Source organism: Australozyma saopauloensis, chromosome 1 (genome assembly GCF_035610405.1).
Source record: "Australozyma saopauloensis chromosome 1, complete sequence".
NCBI lineage: Eukaryota > Fungi > Ascomycota > Pichiomycetes > Serinales > Metschnikowiaceae > Australozyma > Australozyma saopauloensis.
This window is the reverse complement of record NC_086131.1, coordinates 2056330-2075052: the sequence shown is the minus strand read 5'-3', so window position 1 is coordinate 2075052 and position 18723 is coordinate 2056330. Positions and strand designations below refer to the sequence as shown.

Here is an 18723-nt window from a genome sequence, read left to right as displayed (position 1 = left end):
GGGAGTGCATTGTGTCAACCGTTGAAACGCCAATATGTGTAGGCGGCTAGTTGGCTGCAAATACGCCGACGTATTCTTCCTGAAACATACGACGGAGGAGACGTTTGTGCAGAGTTCAAAGTGGTCTTGGGATATTTGAGATTGATCATGTGTGAAACTGACTCTGTTTATGGAATTGACACCTGAAATTATCTTGTAGTTCCGATGTTGATTGGGCTTCATAAAGAAACATCGTATGAAAGTAATTGCACAAAAATGAAGAGCAATTCTAGACTGATATAAGAGAACATGACTATGAAGCCATATGTACCAGTAACGATGCTTTCCTTGTATAATAGGGGTATCTATGTGTGAAAGGAGCCTTCCCTGGTGTACAGTTCCGGTTGAATACTTTCCTCGAAAGTAGCAACTTTAAACGGATGTGGCCGATAAAATTGCAGTAACCATTTGATTTCATGGTTCTGTGTGCAATTTTCTTGTAAAAGTGATAAGTAAGGTTAAGATGTCTACCAAAGCAGCGCTCATCACAAAACACTATAAACACTCAGCTGCAAACTATAGGACTAAAGTACCACAAAGATTATAATGTCTTTATAATAGTTCTTCTAGCATCTTTATTGTGGAATTCAGCATTAAATTGAGCAAGGTTCCTAGCAAGTCCATGCGTTCAACTTGCGACAAGAGAATTTGAATTTGGCGCGGCTAGGGTTCGATTTTGGAGTTCGACTAATACTCAACTAGCCATTGCTAATGAAGACAAAACACTTCCAACAAATATGTATCTACTAAAACCTCCACCCAGGTTTTTCACAAAAATTCGACACCATCAGACTTAGTTTGTTTGCAAATAATTTTGCACCCAAATGCATTTCATTCCGTTCCCGCCAACAAACATTTCTTTATCCTTCAGTTGTATTTTCACCATCTTCTTACCTACTTGTAGCCACCAATCCACCCACAAACACATCAATTCGCTGGACTAGTCGCGCAAACCATTAACAAAAACGCTCTAAATTTCAAATGCCATCTTATGTTCTAAATTTCTTGGTGTACGTCTCGGACATACGATCCGACTGGTTCAACTGTATCGGTGATTAGGGCTGTCTGCAGGTTACACCCGTACATTTTGTATCGGCGAACCAATTGCCATATCCTAGCCAGGGAAACCTGCAGGTCGCCTAATGCGCTATCCGCCTGCAGTGGTATGTGCAGTGCACCAGTGGCTGGTCCGGTCCATGGATTTAAAACACCGATATATGGTGCAATTTGAATGTGATAAATAAGAAATTTAGAAAGTACAGAAATTTAAGGCTTGATAGTCGGGCTCGAAAAAAAAAATCAGAAAAACCTCGCAAATCAGCTACAAAAAATTACACAGTAAGCTCTATCGCATGGTCCTGCAGACACGCTCGGGAAATGTGGCTTTCGGGATTCTCTTATATTCCCATCAACTACTACACCAAACTCCATTTTTGGCGGTCTTTTTCCAAAACTCTCATCAGTCCTAATTCCTGATACGGAAACTCTCTCGGCCCTGAAATTTGGCCGCGCAAAGACCGTCTGAACGTCTGTTGAGTGATATTAATCTCCAAAACACTAAAAACAAGAAATTGTATGATCGCCAGTCAATCGGCCACAAAAAGATCTGAATCCCTTCTCTAGATACAATAGGAAACCCAGTCTGCTAAGTTTCGTCTGAGTTTTCTGGCCCAGTTAACTAAAAACGGCTGAATATCGAAGTTCGCCAATCAAACACACTATAATCACACTAGAACATTTACAAAATGGACACAAACGACTATTCGGCAAAACTGCTTTGGCTTATGTATCGTAATGCGCGAAATCTTCTCCCCTATCGTGCTCGTATGGAGAACTTGACGTGGAGAATGATGTCAGTGAAGAAGAACAAAAACGCTCGGAATCTGCGCCGACTGGTGTCTTCGAAAGTGGATTTGAGCTCGTTCATTACTTCGCCTATACTAGAACAGATTGGCGCTGTGGACTCGCCCCAAACTAACGTTTCCGCCGAGGAGTTCGATTATGTAGCCCATATTCGCCGAATGAGTAGAGATGTTAAGGGGTTGCCCAAAACACAGCCTCAGCCGCTGAACCGTAAAAGACCGGCCTCGTCGCTGCCGTTTTTGTTGGCTACAAACGTTCCACAGTCGAGGACAGCAAGTGCTGCTTCTAGACCTAGTATCTCTGGTGCTACCCCAATCGGTGCACATCTGAACTTGTCCGCTGCACTCAAGGACTCTACAGTTCCTTCGCATTTATATGGCCAGGGCCACACTCCGAATCAGATGCAAGGCCAACTACAGAGTCACGATCATGGCTTTGCGTTCCTGCTTGACCCACTCGCATTTGAGGGCCCAAACCAAAATTTTTCCACAGATGGCAAGTATGGATTATTAAATGACCATACTTTGCAAGCATACGCAGAAAGCTTGACTAATTCCGTGAACCTGCGCGAGATGCCTTCTACTAATAGCAGCCATAGTGGTGAGAAACCATCTCAACAATTCCCAACGGCACCTTTTGATGGGTCTCATTCTCATGGCCAGGCTAATATGCGATTTTCTGCTAGTGCAGGCGCTCCTAGTCATTTCGAACAAAATCTTGCCATGAGTGCAAAGAATAATAGCAGTACCAATCTTCATAGACAAAGTGTGAACACTAGGGGGCATCACGGTCTTGGTGCGCCCTCAATTCATACCCCAACTTCGCTTCTTCCGCCTCAAAATAATGCTGGCCAGATTCTTCTGCTGCCAGGAGGTTTGCTGGCTCGTGGGACACCATCGCTGCTGTATGATCCTTCCTATTTCCCCTACCCTGTCGCTCCTTCTGCAATACTTCTGGGATCATTAGCTCGCCAAGACCATTCGCTCGTGAACGTCGCTAATCATTTCACTGATCTGCGCCTGCAAACTCCATACGACTACGACGATCTGGCGTCTGTTGTAAGTGTTTCCAACTTGGGATTTCCTACTGGTAGCTATGATCAGTATGGTCAAAACTCCATAAACATGTCTCTTATTGATCCTGGATCAGCATCTGTGCCGGACACAGACCCCTCCATGTTTTTTGAGGCTCAAGGAAGACACTCTCTGTTCGCTCCTTCTCAAAATAATCATCAATACCCACAAGCTGCAAGCTTGGGAACTTCGTGGGCAGAGAGCTATTTCGATGATACTCCGCCACCAGGCTCTGTGCCAACTTCTGTGTCGGGGCTTACTCCAGTGACTGGAAAACAAAGTATGCTGCCAAAGAAGAAAACCAAAAAGATAAAGACCAAAAAGACTACCGAGTCTTCACTTTCTAAATCTGCTGGATTGAATGGTCTCCAAAGCGGGCCCGGATCCAATTCTCGGGCTGGCTCGTCAACCACTGTTACACCTGCCAATGCTTCTGCCCAGGCTGCACCCACCAACTCAAATACTCAGTGCGCCAACTGTCATACGAAGACTACACCATTGTGGAGAAGAAATCCACAAGGTGAGCCATTGTGTAATGCCTGTGGTCTTTTCTTGAAGTTGCATGGAACAGTCAGACCGCTCAGTCTCAAGACTGACGTGATCAAGAAGAGACAGAGGGGCCAAGGACAATCTATATCTCGAAAAGGCTCTCTGCTGAGTGTTGCAACTGCGGCAATGACAAATAGCCGCCAACAAGCATCTCAAAACAAAGCTTTGGGTGCAAGAGATGGTGATGACTTCAACCCCACCCCTGTGAATAAAGGCGCTTCGAAAGCGAACACCACCTCTATTCTACGCTCCAAGCTGATTTCGAAAGTCGCAGCCGAGACTTCTAAGACACCCAAGACACTCAAGTCAGCTGGTAGAAACGAGCCACAGCCAAATGGCACTCCGGATGACGCTTCTGCCTTCATGAACGAGCTTACAAAAGACGGTGATTGGCAGCATATTCCCCAAAAGGATATTCTCATGGACGAGACGGAGCACGAGGAAAGTAAAAACCAATGGGACTGGCTCAGCATGACATTGTAATGAGACGAACTTGCTGAACCACAAAAAAAAGAAAAGAATGTTAAAAGAATAATATACCACGAAAGATCAGTGACAGTAAAACAATTGTTGTCCATTTCGTGCCTATAGATGAGGCGCCCAAGCCCACTAATACCAATAGGGACTGGCGAGAGCCTTGAGCTGATTCACACATCTTTTTAAGAAATGAACTTCAAGTCTTAGAAATCGAATAGAACGCGATAATGTAGCCATGTAAAATTCACATGACATTCGAGTAGACCCACAATTAGAAAAGCATATTCTACGAATACAAAGGAAACATTCCAAACCATCCAGCCGCATAGACAGATTATTTAATACTTTTCAATAAATCATATTCTAAATCGAACCCCACCACACCCAATTCTCCTGTATCATTTTTCCCCATCTTTCACCTACTACAATGTTTCCAAAGATCACCATTCTCTACTGCGCAAAATGCAAATGGCACAATCGCGCAGTGTGGTATGTTCAGGAAATTTTGCAGACCTTTGGCGAAGGTGACAAATTCGTGGCAGAAGTCAGTTTGTGTCCCGTATACGATAAGCCTGGACTTTTCCAGATAATCGGGTACAAAAGCGAAGATGAATCTAGAGTATTGTATCAAAGAAAAATGAAGAAGAGTGCAGAGCCCCAGGAAGAAGAGTTCTACCATGACGGGTTTCCTGACTCGAAGTTCGTTAAGGTTCTTGTCCGGAACTATTTCTTTCCTCAGGAACGGTTGGGCCATGTAGACGGGCATGCGGCTCAATTGATCGACGGTAGTGAAAACCAGAAAATCGAATGCATCAGCTGTAAGGATAACGAGTAGGTGTGTGGGTTGCAATGAGATAGAGGAGGTTGAATGTGCTGGAATGGGCTACAATGGACTCTATGTGTCTCGAGTATGAAATGAGGACAAATTTTGATGCAATTGAAAGTTCAAGCGTATTATAGACTCTACCGGTTGTAATTCTAAACGTCACTAGTCATACTCTCAAATCCCACACGAGAAAGACGCCTCAGTCGAAATAACGGAATGAAATGAATCTTGAAAGAAATTATGTTAAACCACTACGATAAGCTCTCAATAATAAGTTCTTGGTATGAAGAAATTTGGCTTCTTCTCTGAAATCTTGTAGTTGTTCAGGTCAGCAAACTCATTGTAATCTACCCAGTTCTAATACCGCCTGTTATTCACTTTATTCACTATATTCATTTTACTACTCGCCGTCAGAATAAGGCTCGCTCTCTTCGCTCTCCTCTGAATCAGAGCCAGCGACCACTGCGTAGTTGACTCGGGCCCTCTTCCTATCGGATTTTATCTCATTGATGCCTAGCTCTTCAAGCTCATCATCGGTGCTCAGCTTCAGCTTCGATGAGGTACTCTTGGGCGCAACCTTTGTCACGGGCTCCATATCGAAGTCTTCGTCTTCATCGGAGTCAGCAAAGAATTTAGACTTTTTTGGAGCAGCCTTCTTAGCTGGAGCTTTGACAGGAGTCTTAGAGAAGAAAGTAGGGAGGTCCAGACTGGCTGCTGCTGAGACCTCTGGCTGTATATCCTTTTCTACACTCTCTGCTTTAATTTTGGCTACTTTTGGAGCAGCAGGCTGCTTCTTTTTAGGGGCTTTCTTCGCAGGTTTACCATAGTCGTCGTCATCTTCGGTCTTGGCTCTGGATCTCTTCTTCTTTGCCTTCAGATTTACACCGCCAATGGTGTTGGCGCGTTCTCTTTCGTCATCCCTGAGAAGCTTTTCCCAAGCAATAAGGAAAGAGTCCAAATCCTCATTCCACAAGTCCTTCGCGGACTTACCCAACAATATGTTGAGCTCGGATTCCTTGGCGCCTTTCTCTTGCAACAATCTCTCGTATTTCTCACGTGTCAAAGACCAGATTGGCATTCCCAATAAGTAATCATAGTGAGAGTACACGGTTTCTGGTACATGTTCAGCATCGCCAGCAGGAGCACCTTCAGCTCCAACAAAAAGTCCGTCCTCTTCGTTTTCCTCGGCCTGCTCAACCTCTTCTTCTAATTTGACACCGGTAGTTTCGATTGGCTGGCCGGATTTGTCGTAGCGGACAAACAGATGGTCGGCCAAGGTTTGCACCAACTCAGCCCTCTTGCGGTTGGAAATGACCAATTGCTTATCAATAATCATTTTAATGAATCTAGCCTGTTCACTCAATTTCACCAAGGCTTTTTGCAACTCGTTACTCATGTGGTCCTTTCTCTTTTGATAAAACTCAAGACGAACATAGTAGAATTCTTTCAAAATATCGTTTGGATCCTCATATTTGCGGATACGACCTTGAGGATCGAACGCCACCATGTTAGACAAATTCACTGAAGCAGTCAACTTGAAGCGCTCAAGCATACCAATCTTTTTCGTTTTCCTCATTTCTTCCTCTGTCATTTTGACGACGAAACGGAGAGTCGAAGTGTGCTGTTCTTCCATGTCACGAATCCATGCAGACTTATCGCTGTTGAGGGCATCAAGGAGGAACTCCTTCATGTTGTTAGTCCATGTTTTCACTGGGATCTCAGTAATCTCAACAGTCTTCTCGTCAATCTGTTCGATGGTACCCTTGAGTTTGAATTTACTCAGGTCAACACGCTCGATATCTCCAGTCCAGCCTCTGTACCATGGTACGAGCTCTTCAAGTTCCTCACCTGCCATCAATCTGCGAATGTTGGCCACGAGATCGATTGGGTTGAAGCATGGAATGTTGGTAGACCAACCAGTACCGATACCTTCACCACCATTGACCAAAAGCATGGGCACGACTGGCAAATACCATTCTGGTTCGACAGTTTGCTCATCATCTTGAATATACGTGTACAAGGCATTGTCGGCTGAGTTAAAGACGGCACGAGTGATATCGTTCAACTCAGTGAAAATATATCTTGCTGCGGAATAATCTTTACCACCTGCGGCTCTAGTACCGAAACCACCGTTTGGCTTCAAAAGATTGAGATTATTGGCACCCACAAAGTTTTGCGCCAAACCAATAATGGTTTGCATCAATGACACCTCACCATGATGGTATCCAGTATGTTCGCCAATGTAACCAGCCAATTGGGCAACTTTGATTTCCAGTTTGAGATTTCTTTTGAAGCAACCATACAACACTTTACGTTGACCTGGCTTGAATCCATCAAGCACAGAGGGAATCGAACGAATGTTATCTGCCATAGAGAAAAGAATCAATTCCTCGTTGATGAAGGTATCAATAGGGATAATCTTCAAGTCTGGATCGATGTGTGTGCCTGGCTGGAAGCCTTGAAGCCACTCCTTACGTTCATCGGCCCTCTTTTTCAGGAAAGCCAAGTCGATCAATCCAGGGTCTTGATCTTGAAGGGCGTGGAACTCTTTTTTATGTTTTTCGAGATTCGAGAAGTATTCCTTCGACTCGGCAGCGGAGGAGGTACCCAAACCCTTGTAATACTTCTGAGTCCAACGGCAACGAGAACCTTCATCCTCTCTCCATTTTTCAAACTCTGGCATGGAGTAGAAAGAAATAACTTTCTTAGCTTGTGTGCCTCTTCCTTTGATGGTGACTTTAACAATTGGAGTCACAAACTCTAGCAAAAATCCGGGAATGTTAAGAAGTCCCGGGAAACTGGACTCGAAGAAATTGATAAGCAAACCCTTAATATGCGAACCATCGTGATCCTGATCTGTCATGATCATAATGTGACCATAACGAAGTTCCTTGATATTCTCTGCAGTGTAGTGCTTTCTATGTTGCAACCCTATAATTTTCTTCAATGCTGTGATTTCGGCGTTTTTCAACACTTGCTCAGTAGAAGCCTCACGAACATTAAGAAGCTTACCTCTAAGGGGAAAACAACCATAGTAGTCACGACCCACGATCTCAAACCCTGCTTTCGCAAGGGATAAAGCACTGTCACCTTCGGTCAAAATCAAAGTACACTTGTATCCTTCCTTTGTGCCTGCTTTATTGGCATCTTCAAGCTTGACTTGGCCTTTGATTCTTGACTTTCGAGAACCATCCTCCTTCAGCAAAGCTTTGCCCTCGTTCGAGTCGACAATGCTACGGATGGTATCGAAAATGCTTGTCTTCATCAATTTTTTGATAAATTGATCGGTGAGAACCAATTTATCTTTTGCTTTGGTGGCGAATTGACTGACTTTTGTGGTCAACTGCTCCTTTGTTTGAGAGGTGAAGGCTGGGTTCTCAATCAAACAGTTAATAAAGATGAACATGTTGTTTTTGATCTGTTGAGGTTTGATCATGACACTCTTGCCCTTCTCCTTCTTTTTGAGATCTTCCATGAATTTGGTCACAATCTGATCTGTCACATACTTGACATGAGTTCCACCTGCTGTGGTTGCAATGGAGTTCACGAAACTAACTTGATTAAATGTACCATCACTAACGGCAAAAGCAATTTCCCACCTTTCATTGCAGACTTCATGCACAACACTGGTATAGTTGCCTGATTGGCCGTCGCGAGCTAGGACAGGACTACGTTCCATGATAGCCTTCACGTACATATCCACATACCCCTTGAAGTTCTTCACAGGAAGCTTTTTGTTGTCAAGATAAATGGAGCAATCCCTGACCGTTCCACAAAGATCATAGACTCTACGGCGCAACACAGACAATATGTCTGCGTCTAGAGCGGTCATCTGGAATTTCTCCAAGTCAGGCACAAATGTGATTTTGGTATACTCACGCTTATTCTTTGCCTTCACTATGCGAGGTTTCGAGACCTTCAGCATATTATCGGACCAAGTCTGGGTGTATTGTTGGCCAGTGGATTGATCCTGGGTCTCGACCTCAAACCTTGTGGAAAAGATGTTACAGAGTTTGGCACCGAAACCATTTCTACCACCAACGACCTTCTTTTCGTCATCGTCATAGTTCGACGATGTAAGCAAGTTACCAAAAATCATTTCAGGGATATACATGTTCTCCTTGTCATGGATTTCAATGGGGATACCTCTTCCATCATTCATGACCAGGATCGTGTTTTCTTCTACATTAATATCGACCTTGATGTTCTTCATCCCGGGGTCTCTAATTTTATTATCGGCAGCATTGACAAGGATCTCATCGAAAATCTTGTACAAACCAGGCACAACAGACACCTTGCGAAACTCCATCATTTCGGTCGACTCGTTGAAGCACCACATCTCAACCTCGTTGAACTCAACAGACCCAATGTAAGTATCGGGACGTTTCAAGATATGTTCCAACTGCGAAAGCTTTTGGTACTGGTTGGATGCATTTCCTGTTCTGGGGGTTGGGGTGCTATTCGACAGCGGCGGCGTGACGGAGTTTTTGGAGGATTTTTTACTTTTGGATGTCTTCACGACGGGTTGTTCGTCGTAGTCGTCCTCTGAAAAGGCGGCGTCGGAGGCGGCATCGGAGGCGGAACCTACGGATTCCACATCTGAATAGTCAGACATCGAAAAAGAAGACAGAAAAACTTAGAGGGAATGGGCTGTATTTATATACTTTTACGGTGATGCGGGGTAATGCTATAGCAATGAGCAAATTTTGGGGTTCTTCCTCTGAATGGCGATGTAGTGGCCTTTTTTTAAAGTGGAGGTTAGAGGATGGAGATGTGTATTTATATTGGGATCAATGTTTTGGTCGCGAATGGGGACGCGTGCAGAAAAGATGGGGTAGGGAAATGAGATGAGCAAATGGGGAAGAGGGTGGAAATGAATTTTTTCTTTTTAATTTGTTATTTGTTGAAGCTTTATGTAATCTTTTTTTTTGCTTTCAGGTGAAGATCTTGTTGTTTTGGTGCCCGGAAGCGGTGTATTAGATCTGGGTTAGTGAGAAAAAGTAAAAGCAAAATTATTTTGGTCTCTTGTGCTTATTCACTCAAATGTATCGAATTAATTGTCATTTGTCTCTGGAAAGTATAGATGATCGTCTGTTTCGCTAATTAACGCTGTGAAGCGTATCAATGGCTTGAGTCTCGAGTAGACATCGATCAAATTAATCCAGAGTATTTCAAATTCAAGCCCAACCCTATTAATGAGTGGGGATGCAAGACAATTAATCTGGAACCAAATATCCAAAGAACTACATTGTTCAGAAGTGTTTCGCCAAACCCCAAAACCTGCAACAACTTCCTGTTGCAACAATACACTGACCAATGTTGCCTAAGCCCGTCTCTTTTTCTTCATCATCTTCTCCTGGATCTTAGCAAACTCCTCGTCATCAGGCACGTCCCGCTTCTTCCCACCATACTTGGCCTCAAGATTAGATATAAGATTGTCGAGACCCTTGGCATTCTTACGCTGAATCATGGCACGCAAGTCGTTTTCACTCGACGCTCTCTTCTGGCCAAGTTTGCGGGATAATTTCTCTGCCTCCTGTGCTTCCTTGGCCATCTTTTTCAACTGCTGCTTGACCTTCGTCTTGCGTGACTTCTTATATTTGTCCCATGTTTTACGCATATTCTTGTCAAGTTCAAGCGCACCCTCTGCGATGCCATTTTCGATTATTTCAAATGCCCGCGCTTCTTGTGCTTCGTCAAACTCTAGATGAGGCACAACCTCAAAGAGTCGAAGGAAGTCACCCTCATAATACGCGAAGTTATGCAAAATGTCCTCGCGCTCTTCCTCCGAGCCCTGGTACTTGGCGCGATCCTCCTCGATCATGTCTATGGTCAATTTGTCTGTCATTGACTGGAAATACTCCTTCCAGTCGAAAAATCCGTCTGCATCGTCATCTCCAGCTAGACCGAGAGATCCTGTGGCATCGTAGCGCTGTCTTTTGGATGCATCTGAGAGAATCGAGTACGCAAACTGGATTTTGGGGAATAGGGTTGCGTCCAATTCGCCTCCCTTCTGTTGCACCTTATCCGGGTGGTGTTTCAAGGAGAGTTTCTTGTATGCCCTCTTGATATCTATTGGGGTAGCGCTTTTGTCGACTTCTAGAACGGCGTAGGGGTCGATCTCCATTGTGTTTTTGCTGGGGTAGAAAGAGGGTGAAAAATTAGGATGAATGGTCAATTTTCGCGGCGAAAATTGGACAAGATGATCTTCTTTATTATTTTATTCAGTAGTGTGTATCTCGATTTCTGAACTCTTTTGGTTTCTGAGATCTGTTGCTGGTTACTGAGTAGTAATGGTAATACTAGGGCTGTATATGGGTATAAACAGAAGGAGTGCATGAGACAGACAAGACAAATGGTTGATCCATAAAAGATTATAATATATATTTAGTTCTATTTTGATTTTCCGCAGAGAAATTCATCAAGACTCTCTATCTTTCAGATTATGTCCGGAAATGTTCGACTGTGTCTTTGGCACATCAAACAAGATCTATTCTCAAAGACAGTCAAACGGATCGCACGGTGTCTTGCTCCATAAATCATTAATGTCAGTTTCTAAAGAAAAAGTCCATGGGATGGCTATCGCATTTGCAAATGCGACACACTTTACAAATGCAGCCGGCCGAGTTACTGGCTCAACTCTTCAACAGACTCCTTGATGGCCTTGCTGACCAAGTCAACGTGGCCGGCGTAAACAGAGTAGCCCATGTGTCCCACACGGAAGTACTTTCCAACCAAGGCTTTGTGGATACCACCGGCAACAGTGAAGCCCTTGGAGGCCAACTTGGCCAACAAGTCACCGCCGTTGACATTCTCAGGGAAGTAGACAGCAGTAAGGCCATGTGCTGCAACAGAGTGGTTGACAGGCAAGATGCGCAAGCCCAACAGCTCCATATCCTTCTTGAACTTGGTCGAGGTTTCCTCTTGCTTGGCCAATCTAGCGGACAAGCCTTCGGAGACGATCTCGTCCAAAGAAACCTTCAAGGCAGTGATAGCCTGCACGGCTGGAGTGGCAAAGTATGCACCGGAGCCGGACTCGTAAGCCTTCATGATGGGGGTCCAGCGCTTGAGCGAAGCGAAAAATGTGGAATCCTTTTGTCTAGCCAAAGCCTTCTCCACGGCTCTTGCGGAAGCGAAGAAAATGGACAAGCCAGCGGGGACACCGATGGCCTTCTGCGAGGCAGTCAAGGCAAAGTCGATTCCCCAGTCGTCAAATTTCAAGTCCTCCACACCAATGGAGCACACACCGTCAACAAAAATGAGCGTTTCGGGGCTGACCTTCTTGACCACGGCGGCAATGGCCTCTACATCCGACACAACAGAGGTGGAAGTATCAACATGAGTAATTGTGATAGCCTTGTAAGACTCGGCCTTCAATTGCTTCTCGATGTCGGCCAATGGCACCACATCACCAATTGGCGCGGTGAGAACATCTACATTGACATCATATACACGCAAACAGTCCGCAAACGAGTCGGAGAAAAAACCTGTCAGCAACACGAGCACCTTGTCATCCTTCTGGACAAGATTGGCAGCAGCCACGTCCCATCCCAAGGTTCCAGAGCCAGCAAGGACGTATGGCTGCGCAGCTTTGTCAGTGGACTGGAACAACTTACGCAAGTTGGACAACACACTCTGGAAAGTGGCCACAAACTCTGGCGACGTGTGTGCCTGCGACGGAGTCAGCATGGCATACAACACCTCGTCCGAGAACTCGATTGGTCCGGGGATCATGGTGAGTTTGTGTTGGGGCTGTTTGTATGGGCAAGACATGGCGATTACAGAGGAGGAGAACAAGCGACGGCGCAGGGCACGGAGTGTAGAGGCTAGCGTTCTGTACATAAAGGACAACAGAGCAGAATCTGTTGTGGAAAAGAAGAAGTAGTTGGGAGTGAAAAGATGCTCGGATGATTCGAGGTTGAATTTGTGGAGGTGTGGTGTGCAGTCTTATCGTTGCCCTGATTAGGCAGACATATGCGGTGTGCAGGTGTTCCCCAGACGGGCCGGCGGGCCGACGGCGCTGTTTGTTAGGCTACATGTGAGGCATTGGAGCTGGTGTATGCGCTTGGAGAAGACTAGGGAAGAGAGTGTTTGGGAGAAGTAATGATGGTTTGGTCTAAAAATTTAGGGGAATTTTGAAGAATTGGTGGAGTATTTATATTCGATGGTTTTGAGCCCGCGGATGTTTTGTTTTGGCATGATTGGTCGTTTTAGTATAGGAGGGGAGTGGGTACTGTGATAGATCGGAAGTTTCTGTTGTGTGATATGGATCACAGTGGTGCTTTGTGTTTGTTCTGTGTTCGGGAAGGTGATTGTAGTGTGTAGTGATACTTACTCTTTTAGGCGAGCCTTTCTCTATTGGGAATGGCTGCAAAATGTGAATCTTGTTCTCATTACGGAATTCCCTAAAAATGAATTATGCATCAATGGATTTAGGAAAAATGAAATTAGATTGCAGTGTGCTTTGATCTAATCGGATCCATTGCGTGATGATGACGTAGTAGTACAACTTGCCTGTCAGTACGAAGTGCCTATTGGATCAAAGGGCTCTAGGTTTCTTTAGATGCATGCAATCAATGATCCTTAGTAATACTCATAAGAAAAAAACAGAATTAAAGCTTAACCCGGCTACAGAAATTTCATCATTAGACTTTCAACAAAAGCGCCTCTTGCACAAGATCCCAAATAGCTTGGTCCAAATACAATTAAAAGGAAAATTGAGGAGAACAACGAGTCTGAATGAAGATGAAATTTAAATGTATCAAATCATCAACTCGAACTTCTTTGTTCTCGTGTTACCGAAAATGAAAAATACGGATGACTGCAACCAAGGTACTCTTAACGCATCGACAGATTAAAACCACAAGCAAAAATAAAATCCAAAAAAAAAGATTGCAGCACCACAATTTCACACATGGTCTCCCACTGCATTACTCAGTGTGGCTCTAAGTGGCTTGACTAACGTTGATCGGACGGGAAACAGTATTTTCCACTTGATATGGCCGCAACCGTAAGATGATTTGAAGTACTTCTCTGTGTTATGTTTGACTACCAGGAGATAGCTGGATTAAACAATTGCCCGATATAATACTATGACACCGAACGAGATATATAAGATTTTTAGTTAACAATCAACATGCCACAAAATTACAGAATTCCTCTCAGAGTATCCTGTCGATAAAACCTTATAGTTTATGAAGCTCAACCGTAAAAAATCAACATCTACACACTCGATTCAATTTATCATCTGGGAAATTGCCCTGAAATTTTGAATTGTTTTGGAAAATATCCATCTCTCAAATTCAATTCCACCTTACTTTTCACTACCCCAGATCTCATCTCTTTCCATGAACCCTCTGCTAAAACTATCACTTCGAGGCCACAAATCCTCGGTGTCATGCATAGCTAGAGTTCAGGATGACTTGGTATCTGCGGATCGCGATGGTTGGGTGGTTTTGTGGAATCTAACTACCAAACGACCCAGAGCGCTTTGGAAAGCACACCAGGGCCAGATTTTGACCCTTAAATATACAGCCATGGGGCTCCTCACTCACGGTCGGGACTCGGAGCTTCGACTTTGGAATCTTAGCGAGTCCTCGTTGCGTGGATGTAGTTCTGATGTATCGGTAGTGGGAAACGAAGAGGAACCAAAGAAGCCGCAATACGAGGAATTGCCGGTCAATGCCTTGAACTTTTGTAATGTAGACTTTTGGGAACTTCCCAGTGAAGGTTTGAAGAAAAATGCCTTGGTGGTTACCCCAGCATCGGTTGACTCAGATAACTTCGATGTGTACAAGATAAGCAGTGACGGTAGCACCTTTGCGATTCAGAGAGTGATCGAAAACTTTGCAATCCGCTCCGCGCAATTGATAAAACTGGATTTGGAGGAAATCAACGATCCAGATCTGATACTTAAGCAGAGAGGACATGGCATTGTAATGAGACTCCGGTTCATCTCTGAAAACCTTCTTTTTGTTGGATACGAGTCTGGGGCGTTATTCGGCTTAGACATAAGACCGCTGGTTCGTGATCTGGTCAAAAAAGCTGATCGCCTTGTTGTAAATACGGGTTACAAAGTGACCCTCAAGTGTGCTCTCAAAGGGCATACGCCCCTGCCGATGCTTTCGTTAGAGTATGACAATGACTCAAAGGTAATTCTTTGTGGCTCTGCATCCAAAAAAATACTTCGAGTGGACCTTTCGCCCTTGTTGGCCTCTTCAAACGACGTCATCGAATCACACAAATCCGCAGATTCAAACATTACTAGTAAAGAAGATCATGCAAATAGTCGCGAAAACAGCGGCGCTGTGCCCGATCCGACTCTTAATAAGTGGGGTCTCAAACAGCCTACAACACAAAAACCTGCGACTCGAAGCACATCTGACTTCACTGGACTAGAATCACCTGGTTTTGAAGAATCAAACAGTAATGCCGCAAGTACTTCCGAACTCGAATCTCAAGTCTCTTTCACCAATTTGAAGCATTACGGTATCCAATGTGTCCAATTTGTGACCGGTGGATATGCTGTAGCATTCTGGGACGGCACAATAAAGGTTATTAACAATGATCAAGAGACCACTTCAACGTGGGAAAGGGCTGAAGAGGCATTGCAAGCACTGAACGTTGTTGACAATCCTTCAGGACCCACCAAGAAATCCATATGCATCTTCTCGTGGAGGGCCAAATCGAGTGATGAACGACAGATTGTGCCCGTTCAAACAAGAATCAGAACACGGGAAACCCTTGCTGATAAACTGCTTCTATTTGTAGGTCATGGTGATGGACTTATACGTGCATACTCTTTAAGTGAAACAGTATGTTGAGCCACTTTTGGTCTGGAAGACTCGGAAGCTACACAATATTGATCTATGCGTCATGGAATTTCGGTATGCAACTGATTTACAGCAGCTATTCTTATTCCACTTGTCAGAGCCCCTACTACTCGGGCTTACGCTCTTGTTGTGACAGCTCCTCGGGGTACTCCGCATCAAATCTACTCTGTGTTTAGTCATCGGCCGCCTAGCTAGCGCCTAGAAAATGAATTGACTTCGTATTGTTAAGAAACTATTTGAGTACTGAAGTAGTTCTCACCAAGCAATTGGAATGACGAGAACTCAATAGGAGCATGTCACCTCAATCACGGTTTGGAGGTCTCTTGTCGGAGATTCAAGAGAATAAGGATTGATCAAACTCAAGGCGTGATTCTACTTTATCTGACATCTCATCAGTAGTATCAAAGAACCTTTACTATTCATTCTAACTCCATCCCAGAACAAGCCATGTATAATGTACTCACTTGAGTGACAGGAACATCGCAAACATCACATCAATAACTATCTAGAAATCAACTGTAGAAGCAGATTCGTCGAATTCATAGGTATCATAGTATTTCTATAAAGTTTAAATATCAACGTCAACAACAGCCTTCTGTAGAGGGCTGTGCGGAGACTGATCATTATTCGCAATATTGTAATTGTTGCTTCCTCCATAGAACAGTCTCCTCTTGTTGTTCCTGTTATTCTGTTGATTAAACCCGGAGTTGTTCATGGAAGGACTCGAGCCTCCTTTCTTGGGACCTCTGTTGTTGTTCCCAGGTGTGGGCAGCTGCGAAGAACTTTTTCTGTGCCCACTAGAGGTATTTGATCCACTAAATTGTCTCTGCTGACTCATGTTGCCGTTGCTAGAGAAGTTTGTATCTGTGGTTTGGTTGGAGTTGTTGAAGTTTGAATTTCTGTGATTTCCTCCTGAATTGGAGCGGAAATTATTCGTTTGTGAGGAAGAGTTCCGAGACTGAGGATAAGAGAGTCTCAATCCCTGTGAGCTCTCATTGGAGGACGATCGTAAACCTTGACCCCGCGATTGGCCATTGCGGGACTTGGGAAGAACATCTGGATACAGTTCTGCCTCGGGGGAGAACCTAGATGGACCCTTCTTTTGACGATTTTTCTTAGTCGATCTGTGTCTTGAAGGTAAAGATGAGGCACTCTCGTCTGAGGTCACCGAGCTCATGCTCAAGTCGCCAAAGTCGGATTCCAATGTAGTGTTGGAGTCGCCGAGAAGGGTATCCAAGTCAACAGTTTGTTCACTGTGCTCATTGACGATCTCTTGCAAGTCCGGGATTTTCTCCCTCAATAAATTAATAGTCTCAATATTATCGTGCATAAGAGAGCGAGACTCTTCACCATGAAGCTTAGCAGCACGAGCTAACTGGCCAAGATACTCTAAGACCGTCTTGTTTCTGTTGACATAGATACTATCCAAAGACTTGCGTTTACTAGTAAGACTGTCCAACAAGACATCGACGTCTCTATCGTTACTTTCAATCTTAGTCATGTACTCGGACAACATGGCTGCAGACAGTTTCTTATGTTGGGAGAGATCTGTCGTCAATTGGGCGATTTCTTCCTGATAATGGCGCTTGTATTCGCTCTGAGCAGCTACAATTGCATCGTAGGCAATTTTCAAGCGCTCGAACTCGGCGGCAGACGAGGCCAGAGATTCCTGCAAATTGTCACATCTGATCTTGTAGTTCTTCACAGACAGCTTCAAGGACTCCGACTCGGAGCTCAACAGGTCGAATTCAGCCTCCAAGTCTGTGATACGACGCTCCTTTCTTTTCAACAACGCATTAATCATGTCGTTCTCGTGTTTGTAGTTGGCCAATTGGTCGAGCAACGAGTCATTTTTGGAGGTCAAAATCGCGTTACGTTTCTTGAACTCGTCGTGGGAGAGCTTCAAATGTTCACGCTCGCTTTTGAGCTCGTCAATTTCGGAATGAAGCGAGTCGATGACTCTGGAAGTCGGCTTCTGGGTCTTGTTTTCTTCGGTCATATTAAAAAAATTCAAGATTCGAAAGGGTCTGGTAAACAGCTAGTTCAAAACAACTGTTTGGAATGATGAGCAGAAGACTCGTAATAGAAGATGAATAGCGGGTAAAAAGAGTATCCAGAAAGCCCCAAATATATAATTTCAAACGAAACTATCAAAAACGGAAACACAAAAGTGAAAGAAGAATAAAGGAAAGACACGGAGAGATCCAGCGATGTCTGATGAAAAACTCACACTACGGGGTGAATTACTCAAGAACAACAAAAGACCAGGGCTCGCAACGAAGAATCTCAACACGCCTCTAGTTCAAAGTAACAGATTCGATGTGTGAGAGACGCAAAAGGGCGACGGCGGAGAAAAGAGTGGGAATGTTGGTGTTGTCTTTTTCTATGCTACGCGCGACCTAAAATGCGATGCAGACCATAACAAGATCTGAAACTGCGAAGGGAGATGAGGTTGAGATAAGATGGGATTGGATGGAGTTTTGTTTTCTGGCAGGGATTTTGATGAAACTGTTTTTAGTGTTGATCTTGCTTTTTGAATTCCGGGAATTGTTGGCTGCAATTCGATTCGCAATTCCTTTATCGGTGAGAATGGTATGTTGTCATTGTAGTGAATAGTAGATTTTATCGGGCAAGAGATCTGCGCCCAGGCATTTGAGATTGGATTTTTTGTGTGATTGTGTGTGAGGCTTAGGCATAGTTCAGAGGCAATTGTAGTTTATTTGCCGTGGATCGAGGCTCCTGCTATAGATACTCAGCATTCTGAGATGAAACGGCAATAATCGCATTTTGTGAGGAAGCGGAATTGATCGCATCATCTTTGAAGAAGGGGAATCATCCGTTTTTGAAATTGGGTTCTAAATATCCACCAGGCGCACATCTTGACTTTCCTAATGGTGGCCTAATCTGTAATGTCATTCATGTTTGAAATACACAATCCAAGACTGACGTTTTCGTCTTTTCGGTTTTCATCAAGCTGAATTAAATTCCGCTTGCCCCCGAGACATTAAATACCTGCAAGGACAAGTTCCGAAGCTTTGCATCTACGGCAGCCCAGTACTCTGAC

General features: G+C 44.3%; 7 protein-coding genes across 7 annotated transcripts; 3 read left to right on the top strand and 4 right to left on the bottom strand.

The window, feature by feature from the left end:
- Nucleotides 1–1784: 1784 nt before the first annotated feature.
- On the top strand, nt 1785–4007 carry PUMCH_000908 (uncharacterized protein; the record flags this gene model as incomplete). Its single annotated transcript, XM_063019982.1, has 1 exon — nt 1785–4007. One exon carries the CDS (start codon nt 1785–1787, stop codon nt 4005–4007), a length of 2223 nt encoding a protein of 740 aa, XP_062876052.1.
- A 421-nt stretch (nt 4008–4428) lies between these two features.
- On the top strand, nt 4429–4836 carry PUMCH_000907 (uncharacterized protein; the record flags this gene model as incomplete). Its single annotated transcript, XM_063019981.1, has 1 exon — nt 4429–4836. One exon carries the CDS (start codon nt 4429–4431, stop codon nt 4834–4836), a length of 408 nt encoding a protein of 135 aa, XP_062876051.1.
- Nucleotides 4837–5227: 391 nt separating this feature from the next.
- PUMCH_000906 (uncharacterized protein) lies at nt 5228–9442 on the bottom strand (the record flags this gene model as incomplete). The annotated part of the gene is made up of 1 exon (XM_063019980.1): nt 5228–9442. One exon carries the CDS (start codon nt 9440–9442, stop codon nt 5228–5230), a length of 4215 nt encoding a protein of 1404 aa, XP_062876050.1.
- A 708-nt stretch (nt 9443–10150) lies between these two features.
- On the bottom strand, nt 10151–10954 carry PUMCH_000905 (uncharacterized protein; the record flags this gene model as incomplete). The annotated part of the gene is made up of 1 exon (XM_063019979.1): nt 10151–10954. One exon carries the CDS (start codon nt 10952–10954, stop codon nt 10151–10153), a length of 804 nt encoding a protein of 267 aa, XP_062876049.1.
- A 500-nt stretch (nt 10955–11454) lies between these two features.
- On the bottom strand, nt 11455–12669 carry PUMCH_000904 (uncharacterized protein; the record flags this gene model as incomplete). Its single annotated transcript, XM_063019978.1, has 1 exon — nt 11455–12669. The coding sequence occupies one exon, from the start codon at nt 12667–12669 to the stop codon at nt 11455–11457; it is 1215 nt and encodes a 404-aa protein (XP_062876048.1).
- Nucleotides 12670–14174: 1505 nt separating this feature from the next.
- Nucleotides 14175–15650, top strand: PUMCH_000903 (uncharacterized protein; the record flags this gene model as incomplete). The annotated part of the gene is made up of 1 exon (XM_063019977.1): nt 14175–15650. The coding sequence occupies one exon, from the start codon at nt 14175–14177 to the stop codon at nt 15648–15650; it is 1476 nt and encodes a 491-aa protein (XP_062876047.1).
- Nucleotides 15651–16227: 577 nt separating this feature from the next.
- PUMCH_000902 (uncharacterized protein) lies at nt 16228–17658 on the bottom strand (the record flags this gene model as incomplete). Its single annotated transcript, XM_063019976.1, has 1 exon — nt 16228–17658. One exon carries the CDS (start codon nt 17656–17658, stop codon nt 16228–16230), a length of 1431 nt encoding a protein of 476 aa, XP_062876046.1.
- Between the last annotated feature and the right edge of the window lie 1065 nt (nt 17659–18723).